The sequence below is a fragment of the Centruroides vittatus genome, unplaced genomic scaffold, assembly GCF_030686945.1.
Source record: "Centruroides vittatus isolate TY-2023 unplaced genomic scaffold, ASM3068694v2 contig_3176, whole genome shotgun sequence".
Taxonomy (NCBI): Eukaryota; Metazoa; Arthropoda; class Arachnida; order Scorpiones; family Buthidae; genus Centruroides; species Centruroides vittatus.
This window is the reverse complement of record NW_027122042.1, coordinates 53,251-65,396: the sequence shown is the minus strand read 5'-3', so window position 1 is coordinate 65,396 and position 12,146 is coordinate 53,251. Positions and strand designations below refer to the sequence as shown.

General features: G+C 30.1%; 1 protein-coding gene across 2 annotated transcripts in view; it reads right to left on the bottom strand.

Annotated features, from left to right (window-relative positions):
* LOC136973468 (serine/threonine-protein phosphatase 6 regulatory ankyrin repeat subunit B-like) overlaps positions 1 to 12,146 on the bottom strand; it is a 57,918-nt gene that overhangs the window by 34,552 nt on the left and 11,220 nt on the right. For both annotated transcript variants that reach the window (XM_067268201.1, XM_067268202.1), the window contains exons 6-8: positions 9,215 to 9,415; positions 6,191 to 6,292; positions 999 to 1,149 (exon numbers count right to left, since the gene is read on the bottom strand). In XM_067268201.1, the coding sequence (XP_067124302.1) occupies positions 999 to 1,149; positions 6,191 to 6,292; positions 9,215 to 9,415 (454 nt within the window). The remainder of the gene's footprint in view (positions 1 to 998; positions 1,150 to 6,190; positions 6,293 to 9,214; positions 9,416 to 12,146) is intronic.

Genomic DNA, 12,146 nt, shown 5'->3' with positions numbered 1-12,146 from the left:
GACTTCATTTACCTTAAAAATGATGAATGCAATTAATGGAAAAAACAAAATAAAATTTATTTTTTGGATTACCAATAGCATAAACCTAACACTGTATTAATGAAAGATTTTGTAATTTTTAATGAAATAAAACTAATATTTGAATTCATATGTAACTGTAATAAACTCAGCAGTGTACTAAGCAAGTTCAATTGGGCACTGGAATATTTATATCAAATGTAATTTTTCCAAATCACATAAAGGAATACTTCATACACTATTCCATGTGGAAAAGAATATTATAGATTATACTTTGTGTGTTATACATTAAATAAATTTTGGTTTTTCCTTTTTATCTAAAAAAATTTGAGATTTTAACTGGTGTTAGTTTTATTAATGACAATAATATTCAATTATTGTTAAAACTATGTATACTCAAATAAATTTATATAACCAAAGTTTAGTTTTATTTATCTCATACGTACATTTAGTATTTCAGAGTTCTGAGAAAGATTGGAAGTACAGTTACATATATTATTAATTGCTTTTTCTTAATCAATATTAAATGATTAAGAAGTTTTGGTTAATTCTGCTTTTCACTTTTGGTAATATAGATGCTAGAAATTCCTTCTGTGGCATCTTACATAAAGACAAACAGACATTTATTATACAATTACAGCTAAATAATGTAGGTATTTATTAATTTCCAAAAAATTGTTTTTGGTTCACAGATTCAAATTTTTTGCTTTTCATGTTTTGACTGGATGTAAAAAATTATGACCCATGCAAGAGTCGTACTGATTTAGCTGAAATATTTCATTTTTGACAAAAGTCAACTGTTCAAACTGTACATTTTTTGTTTTGACAAATTGTAATTTTTGTATACAAAAAATAATACAAAACAGTGAACTAAATGCCTCCTGCAATAGGGTTAAACACCCTTTGTACCTTGACCAATAAATAATAATAAATTAATATTTCAGATATAACTACAAATGTCAAGAAATCAAAATATTTACGTTTTTCAATTTCCTCCGTAGGTGGTCTTTGCCAAATATTAATTGTGCTGGGCTCTTCGTTGCTGTCAACTGTAGTCTTATATCCCTCGAGAAGATTTCGAATTGTAACTTCTCCGGGATGTCTCATGTAAAATTCTGCAGTATGCCCTGCCTAAAAACAAAGTTATGTTAATTTTACATAATTTTCAAAAACATTTCTCAATGACTTTTAATGTAATCTCATAAATAGAATCATTTATTATGAAAATGTTAAAAAAGTTAACCTCAACATTTACTAGTTTTCTTGTTCTGTAATTTTATGGAACAGTTCCAAAAATTAATCAAAATAACTTGAATATCAAAAAGCCAAAAATTTTTGCTCAATAAATGTTTTCAACATCAGCATTTCCAGAATCAAAGCAAAATTCTCAAACTGCTTGTTTTTTTATTTAAATATGTTTCCAAGTTTTGTTCATTTCCATATGAAGACCTAAAATATTTTCAAAATAATTCATTAAATTTTAAATTTACAGATGAAATTGTCCTAAATTAACTACTATTATAATGAAAGTTGGTTATGTGCCATTTTCAAATGACTCATTATTAGAATTAACATTTTATTAAAAAGTTCCATTTACCCCAACATTCTTTAATTCAATTTAATGAGTCATTTCTTGATATTTTTTCTGTCATCAGTCATGTGCCATACCGGAATCAAAGTTATTTCAAATTGTACAGATGTAGAGAAAAATGTTTTATAGGTTTGAATTTAACTAACACAAAGTTTAATTGAAAATACATGAACTGCTGGTTTAGTTTTAACAATTAAACAAAAAGGAAAATATGGGAAACTTCAACTTTAAAAGACTGATGAAGAAACTATCATCCAAAAGTTCAAAATTGTCTGAATAGTAGTTTCTTCTGGGTTGTATATAGAAAATGTCGAAAATATATAACAACTCTGCATCAAATGTGTCACAATATATTGTCTTTGATTTTAACTTCAAATGCCATTACAGAAACTTTAATACTCCAAAATCAGATTTTTAAAGTAATGATTGGTTTAACACTTCATTAGCATTAACGAAGTTTAATGAAACATTTTCATTATGGTAATGACAAGAAAACTTTAGAAGAATGCATCTTAAAATCTTTAATTATTATAATATTTTGAATCTGAACAAACAGAGCAATGCAAAAACCCTGTTTCATTGGTTTTAGCATAGAAAAACAAACAATTCCATAGTATTTTGGACTTCTTCAGAAAATAGTGTGGGGCCGGGAGTTGAGAATATAAATAATAATAATAATAATTACTGTTTTCTTCCTATTCGAAGTCTAATTTTTGTTTCTAGAATCCGTTTTTTTTTTGTGTTTTGTAAATAATTTAACAGGACAACTAACTTAAACGGACATCTGTTGGAAGTTCGCCCCCCCTGTTGGCAAAGTGGTTGTCGAGTTAAAGTCGTTAAACCCGTGATTTATCCGGTAAACAAGATCGAGATGGTAAAGAAATGGGTGCGCGAGACGATTTAATTGTCACATTCCCGACCTAATTGACAGATCCCCGATCGTAGATCGTGGGAGCAACTGAGGGATCGACCGACCGGGATAAGTTTGGGTCATCGGGTTGCACCGAGTTCAAAGCGGAATCTGTCCGGCTTTCCATCGGAGGAGGCGGTATTTGGGGCTGAGTGGTCCTGGCTGCGCCTTCTCCAAGTCAGAAAAACACATTTAGATGTAATTTACGGGACCGTCGTCCGGGGAAGGGCTTGACCCGACTCGGACAGGGAGCGGCCCGGGAGGGGGAGTTCGGGGATCTTCGGCGACCCCGCGGCCCGAATTGCGTCCCTGGCAACAGACCAGGGACCAATAGAGAAAAAGAAGACCCTCGTTCGGACCAGCCAAAAACTCGGGATTTCGGGAAAGAAAGGTTATAAAAAGCCTGAAACTCCCGGGACACGAGGAGGCAGAAGTGAAGGTTGAGAAGAGAAGACCCAAGTCGATGGATATCATATACCGGACTTCGAGGACTTCGAGCGTTTTCACCCGTGAGTGACTAAGATTAAGGGACCCAACTTCCCATCGTGGTTCTCCGAGGGACTTTTCTCCCCAGCTAGCCTCCAGTGGGAACTTTCCTCTACGGTAACGGACTCCAAAACAGACGGTGAACCACCTACCAAGAGGAACGGACTAACGAGACGACACTACTCTTATTGTAAGCATGTTTTTGTCAAAATAAACGCGTTAAAATGGAAAACACGGTCTCAGTGTGAGTCGTCTTTGCGTTCAGCAAACCACTACCCCCATACGGTAAAGGTCCTTTCGAGACATCCTGACCTAAAGCGAGTCGGGTCAACTTCGCCCCTTTCACTAAGAGGCGCAAATCCTCACAGTTGGTGTCAGTTAAGTGGGATTCGAAGTCCCAAGAAGAAAAAAAAAAAAAAAAAAAAAACGGATTCTAGAAACAAAAATTAGACTTCGAATAGGAAGAAAGCAGTAATTATTATTATTATTATTTATATTCTCAACTCCCGGCCCCACAATAGAATTCACAAAAATACAAAACATATACATAATTCAATATATTCTCAAACACAATAGCATTTGAAAATGTTTCATTCGATTGGACTTAAATATTAGTTTTCTAATACAGTACTTTGATCTGTTTATTTTTCTTTTTGATTCTACTAAAGCAGTTTTTCCTGCAATGTTGATGAATATTCTGTTATTAGAGTAACGGAAACAAGTTTTCTTACAGAAATATAATGTCTCCATTCTATTTTTTTTTACAATTATTAATGCTAAATTAATTTATTCATTGACAACAAGAAAAACACACATTTAAAAATCCAGCAAATAAATTTACTAATAAAAACGTTTACGATTGATTTAATCGATCTTCCTCGGTTATGATGAAATAGAATGTGAAAATAGAATGTAAATTTAAAAATAAACAATAACCATGCTAAGGCTACATACCATCTTACTTCCTGTTTGCCAATATTGATGATGTGCAAAAACATCACAATCATAAACTGGAACTGGCACACCTTGTGTGTTATACATCATTCTTTGAATTTGAGACCAAAGTATAGTTACAAGGAAGAGGAGTACCCATGGGCAGTCCCACGTCAGCAATATTTTGTGAGCTGGTGGTGCAACAATTAGAAAACAACATTCTACCCAAATTCCAACACCTTATTATCTTATATGCTAGATATGTTGACGATATCTTCATCTTGTGGCAGAGATAACCAAACTTGCAGCAATTTTTAAAAGTGATCAATGATAACCCCTACAGATTATTCCTACAATTAGACCAAGAGAGTGAAACAATGGTAAACTTTTTGGTCATTTCCATCTCTTACAAATATGGCAAAAATTTTGACCAAGATATACAGAAACCTTGTTTTCAACCCATTTTAATTCCACATAACTCTCTGGATCCTCTCCACATCAGATTGACAGCCTTTAGATCCTTGATAAGAAGGGCATATACACATTGTACCAGCATAAGTGACACTGTAACAGAGCCGAATTATGTCTTAAAGATCGTGGAATGACAGGGTTATCCGATAGAAATGATTCAGAAGTTGATTGCAACTTTTCAAACAGCAAAACAGTCAGAATGCATTGGGGGTACAGAAATGAAGAATGGTTTTAAATTATATCCCTTTTTTAAGAGGAATACATAAGAAAGCAGCCAGAGCTAATAATCTTCAGGTTGTATATCGACGCAACCCAACAATATTCAGAATTTTAAAGAATGATAAAAAACTGTATAAATCATAATTCAGCCACAGGGATTTACTCCATCCCGTTAATTGACCAATGTTTCAAATCAAAACTGATCTATGTGGGTGCCACTATGTGCAACTTACAGCAACAGCTCAAAGAACATAAATATACAATTGATAAAAATCATAACAACATGTCGCTGGCAGCTTACACACATTTAGGTGCATCACAACATCAGCACATTTAGGTGCAGTGGGAGCAGGTATTCATCATCAAACCAGCATCGAATATAAATACTATGAGACATCTCGAAAGACTGGACTGGATGAAGTGCACAAAAAAACTGGTTGCATCAATCATAGAGATGCCAACAGCTTGGCTACCATATGGCAGTATTTTTATGAAAGTTAATTTTATTAAGGGACATTTATTCGTCTATTTTTACTTTTTATTGTTTATTTTATTTTTGTAGTTATTTATTTATTATTCGCAACTATGATTTCAGTTATTTATTTATGTATTTATTTTAGAATTCTGGTTATCATTTATTTTTAAATTTATGTTCTATTTTCACATTCTATTTCATCATAACCGAGGAAGATTGGTTAAACTGATTGAAAATGTTTTTATTAGTATATTTGCTGGATTTTTAAAAATGTGTTTTTCTTGTTGTCTAATTATCCAGTTGATAGAAAATATATTGATATATTTATTCATTGTAATTTCAATGAAAAAGTAATTTAATGGTAAAATGATGCAATGAAAACTCATTAAATTTGATGCACATACAAATTCCAATTTAACTTCCTCCATAAAATATATCAGTTATTTTCTTATTTGATGATTACTTTGTCCAAATAAGAAACGTATATATCTTATGGAGAAAATTAAAATGAAATTTGTATGCCGTGGATTGTTTTTTATCTGAAACTTTTTCAAAATGTTTCATTAAATTTTATCTTGGCATCTCAATCCTGTGTTAGATGACTTATTCCTCAAGGCAGTTATTAACATAATTCAAAATCTACATTAATAAAATAGCAAAATAAAAATGTAAAATTAATTTCTCAGTTAAGATGTGTGTGCAGCATATCATTCACTTATTATTCATTTAATTAAAAAAACTGAATTAGAATTATTATTATATTTTTTAAGAATCCATCTCATATTTTGGCTGTTTCTATTGTAAGAAGTTTTAACATTTATTTAAAATCTTAGATAAAAGTAAAAAAACAAACTATTTCAAAGGTGTACTAATGTGTTTTCAAGATTATAAATTCTTAACTGCCCAGGAATTTTTCATGGGCAGTCTGTCCTGATGCATTGAACCCTCTTAAATAAAGATTATTAAGTTTAAACTTTGAAATAAGCAATGAATTCTCTTATGTCTTATTCAAAAGATAATTATTGATAATTAAGAAAATAATTAAATTAAATTAGTTAATATATTTTTAAGTTTATAAAAACGTTACCTTATCAGTAACTTCTTCATCAGCTCCTGAATTTTTTAATATTTTATAATAATGACCACCATCTCTCATAATAGCAGCATAATGTAAAGGTGTTCTTCCTTCCTAAAATATATAAATAATAATTATCATAAAACATTAGAAAATTTTATATAAAGTGTATATATTATATATATATATATATACACTTTATATAAAATTTTCTATAACAAAAGGTTATATTAGCTATGATAAAAACTGAATTTTAAAAAAAAAAGTTGTATCAGTTATAGTTCTTCCCATAAATTAGTTTTGGAAAGAACTAAAACTGATAAATGATAAAAGATCCAGTTCTTTTATCATTTAAAAATACATAAAACAAGCATGGGATATTCTTCACCAATATTATAACTGAATTCTGTACATTTCTCAAAAGGAATCACAAATAAAAAATATGTTAATGGAAAATGTTAAACTCTAAGAATGTTCATAAAAATAAAGATGAAAGTATTCACATTTTATCTATAACACAAGGCTTCTTCAACTTACAACAGATTCAAAATAGAACAATAGAACAATAGTCAAATGTTATAAATTCAACTTTTTAAATAATTCTATCTGTAAATAATTTGTTAAAAATTGTAAAATTATTTTTAGGAGAGTGTCTGGATATTAATTGTTGGTAAAAAATAAAATGTTTGGGAAGATGCAAAATTAATCAAGCCTAGAAGTTAATGAATTAGTGAGAGGATGTTAGAAAAGAAAATTAAAAGTGATGAGAAATTCAGAAGAAAATAATATTCAAAGTAGTAAACCACATCCAAAATTTAAATATATCTATCATATTTTTCTTTGCTAATAACAATGAACTGACAAGGAAAGTAAATCAAATGACTACCTGACTTAAATATTTTGTTCTTATTTTGAAACTGTGTCTTTCTATTTTGTTTCTATTACATGATGAAGTGTAGTATATCGACACAAGGCTTTTCTTTACATCCTGCTTTTAATCCACTTTTTTATTTGCCAAGACATGTTTTGGGCAAATAAAAAAGTGGATTAAAAGCAGGATGTAAAGAAAAGCCTTGTGTCAATTATACTACACTTCATCGTGTAATAGAAACAAAATAAATATTTCATGTTTAAAATAAAAATTTATATAAAATTAAACCTATAGTCAAATATCTTTCATCCTAAGCATTTTCAAAAAAAGGAATTGATTTTAAGCTATTAGATTTATATGTTCTATTGCAAACATATTTATAAGAGTGAGTGGCATATGGTTTATGAATGTATCCTGTGACTATTTTGGATTTGAATCCTACTTTTTCTTTGTAATTTTTATTTTTGAGGGAAAGGTGGATTACATTTCTCAATTACCAAATCTTTTATTATCTGATTAACTTTTAATCAGAAAATAAAGGATTTTCTGATCCACCTTTCTCTCAGCAACCACAACTAATTATATCAACACACCTGAATTTTTGCCAAGCATAAAATTATTTTATTTCTCAAACGTTTTCAATCTATTTATTATAGGCCATCTTCAGGCTTACAATTACCATTCCAAAATGGAACAAAACCTGTTTTTCGAATAAGTTTCATTTTAAATTTAAAGATTTAGAACAATTGTGTATATGAAAAGATAAATAAATACAATAAATAAATAACAGTAAAAATAAAATAAAATAGCATAAATAAATAAATAAATAAATAAATAACCATATACAAGGCTAAGTATAACTATTACAAGTTTTAAGGGTTTTTAATCCCTATGCTTTTTTCTATCATGTACAGTACTTCCATGCTGTTGGAAGCACATTAGCATCCTTGGTATTTAGGCAGCAGTTTTTTATTTACTTTTATATATTTCCATCTTTTCCATTTCTAATGCAATGGTTGGAGATTGGACCATTTTAATGATTTTTGCCTCATCCCATTTTACATTCGCTCTTTCTGTTTGCACCATGATTACTAAAATGGTGTTGTTGTGCCCTTTATTAACTTTGTACCTGTGTTCTCGCAGATGTATTGCTAAGTTTCTTCTGGTTACACCCACATAATCCTTTGCTACTCCTAATTGTTGATTTTCAAATGGCATTTTATAAACTGCAGCTTTCTCTTGCATTTTTACTCTGTCTTTATCATTCCTTAGTAAGCTGTAGATGCTGGGTGCTCTTTTATATACCATTTTTGCATTTTTATAAGTACTCAATTCATTCATCACATCTCCTATATGCTTATTGTATGTGAATTTATTAATTGCATCTACTTTAGTATCTTTTTTGCCTTTATGTTGTCTGTAACTTTTGACCAGGCCTTCAATTGTGCCAGTTTTGTAGCCTAAATCTGTTGCAATTCTTTTAATTCTAGTAATCTCCTTGGTCTCGAACATTGGTGCAATACAAGAACGCTCTTTTAATAAGTGCCTTAAATGTGATAACTTGTGTATGTATGGATATAGGGGAGCATACGTGAATTTTAAATACACCACTATTTGTACATTTCCTTGTTTAAATTTTATATCAATGTCCAAAAAATGGAGATGAGTATAGTTCTTCTGTTCTAGCTTTAGAAAAATAGATAAATGTTCAAGCTTTAAAATGATATGAATGTTATTGAAAATAAATGTTTCTTTGTATTTTTGAAAAAATAGGAGACCTTACTTTTGGGATTACCCTCGTATAATTTTTTGTAACAGATTCTTTTTCATATATATCCTATTATAAAGTTCTTTGTTTGTGACTTTCTGCATCCATCCTATTTGTAAGATCTTTCAGTAACAGTGTCTTTCAAATGCTAATATTTTTCTTTCCATATCTTTTGTTATCACACATGTCTCACAGGCATACAGCATGCAGAAGATGCAGGTGTTCAATACTTTTAATTTATGTATATTGTGTTCATGTAATTTTGTCAGTATTATTTATAAAAATATAATTAAAGAGTGGAAACATTTTAATTAATTATACTGTATAATTAACTAAAAAACACTTGTAATTTTTATCTGTTTTTAAAACTTTTAAGTAACTTAATGTTAAAACTTACATTATCTGGTCCATCTAATGTTTCGGGAAAATGATTTATAATATATCTAAGGATATCAGTATGACCATGAAGAACAGCAAGATGCAAAGGACTTGCTCCTAAATGGTCTCTACTTAGTGCAAATCTTTTTCTCGTTAAAACAGATTTCACTTCTCCCAAGTTTCCTCTAACTACTGCCTCATGAACAGATCTAATCCGAGCCTGAAAAAAATGTGAATTATATTACAAATTAAATAAAATTTATTTTCCAAATAAAAATTATTATGAAGCAAGTAATGTTAAAAATAACATCTAAATTTCAGTACCCATAATATTTTAAAATAAAAATAGTTGCAATGACAATGAATTTAGAAGTTTTTTGAATGAATGAATCCATTTATGTATGTATTAATTTGTTCATTAACAATAAAAATGGTTGAATTAATGTAAAGTTTTAATTTTAGTTAAAAATATATTGATTTATAAGCCAGAATTTTTGATTACATATAAATAATTCAACTGAAAAATTTTTCAATACCATTTATTTAATTAATCACAACTTATAAATTTAATTACTCGAAACTGGAAATATATTAATAAATACTGCTCATATAACCAATACCCAGCAAGAATAAATTACATAAAAGCAAACATTTTCAACTGTGTTCAATGGGCATAATCAGGCTAACTGACTTTCACAGTTCGAATGCATCTGTTAACACGTTGACTGCCACGTGACTTTTCAGGATTCTGTTGTAAAACGCCAACTTAATTTAATTATATTATATTATTAAAAACTCTAATCAGAGTACATAGTAATAATCAAAAAGCATATAGAATGTGTTTTTCTTAAAATAAAGGTATTACGAATTATCTCGTAGTTGGCTTATGTAACAGAAAGCTCTTCGCTAAAGCCAAACTACGAGTTAATTCGTGCACAGACACGATTCGTCCTGTCACTTCGCTACAGCCAATCGGAGATGTGCGTCTAAATTCATTAGTAATAAATCGGATATAGAGGCGAGCACATCACATTTACGTCTTTTTTGAGAGTGTTATTTTTTATTTATTTCTATAATCAAATATAAATATCCCAATATGGATAAGAAAAGACCACTGACTAAAAAACAACTTGATTACTACACTAATCTAAGTGATTCAGAATCTGACAAAATTTTTGGTGATGATGGTAACGACAGTAGCGATTATGTACCATCTGAGGATTCAAGTGAGGACAGTGATTATGACGTCGTCTCCGAACCTGAAGATGAGACTATTCTCGAACCTGAAGGCAATGACGATGCGTCTCAAGCAACCACATCAAATCCAAACGATAATTTGTGGACAGAAACTCAACAAAATCCTGAACTATTTATTTTCCAAGAAAATGTTGGTTTGAAATTGGATACGACAAACCTTACAGTGCAAATGCTGGTAGACCTATTTTTTTCGGAAGAATTTCTTGCATTACTGGTCGAACAAACCAATTTGTATGCTGCACAAGAAATTGCAAAACATAAAGAAATAAAAAATGCTATCGTACTACACAGCTCTAAGAAAGACTATTAGATGGCCCAAAAAGGTTGCATTACATATTATAGAAATATATATACATAATGCGCACAAACTCTTTCAAAAAGCAACTTCTTCTAAAATAAAACTTATAAAGTTTAGAGAAGCATTCGTCAAAGCGTTGATTGGAGAAGAGATTCAACCAGTTTCAAAAAAAATTAAATTGCAAGAGCTTCACTATTTACAGAGTATCCCACCTACTCAGAAAAAACAACATCCGACAAAGCCATGTCGAATTTGTACCAAAGCTAAAAAACGCCGAGAAACGCGTTATTTCTGTCCAATCTGTCTAGACAAGCCAGCCCTTTGCGTAGAAGATTGTTTTAAAAATTATCACAAACAATAAAAATATTGTTTTGCTTTCGATTTTGAATAAACTTTTTATGATTATATTTTCTGTTCATTTATTAATAAATGTTCTGTTCATGTAAGCCAAACTTGATTTTTTGTTCTTGCCCCTGAAGCTATCTATTCATATTTACACTGATATACTACGAATTACATCGTAGCTGCACAAATATGGCAAGGAAACAAACTACGATATAACTCGTAGGTGGCGTCCTAGGCAAAAACGGTAACTACGAGTCATCTCGTAGATGGCAGTCAACGTGTTAAAAACAAGTAGAGTGAACCAAAAAGTTACTAGGAATAGGTGATTGCCATTGTGGGATCCACAAAAATCTGTAGGGGGATAATTGTGGGAACGTAGGAGTGTGATTATGTGATTACCACAGACAATACGAGACAATGAAAAGACACATATAACTAAGTTTATGTACAAAATATATACAGAATATATATGTTACAGTAAAAACCCGTTTTTAGTTAAAATGCATTTTAACTAGTTGAAACTAGTTTTTACTGGATGTCATTGTTAAAACCCGTTTTCTCTAGTTAAAACTAGAATTTACTGCTGTACATGTTTTGATTTTAGATAAAACTAGTTTTAACTTTTAACATTAGTTAAAACTAATTTTAGCTACATAAATATGTTTGGGGGAAATAAATAAAGTGATGATTGGGATTAAAACATTTGTATTATTTAATATGATATTTATTGAAAATATTGGTCACACATCTGTGTTATTAACATTAATTAACCCTTCGTCCCTGAAGGCACCGATCGATCGGTACCCTGGCTTTTTAAGCAAAACTTCAAGGGTACTGATTTCATCGTTACTTTGGTAAATATCGATTTTTGTAAAATTTATTAACAACAGATATAATCTCATTCGATATGAAGTGAATAAAGTATAATAATTCATTATATTAGTTGATAGCAGTATAAAATTTTGATTTCAAACAAATGTTTGATATAATGTGCGATAATTTCACAACAAATAAACATACATGCATAAGTGTTATATCGAATTGTACAAAA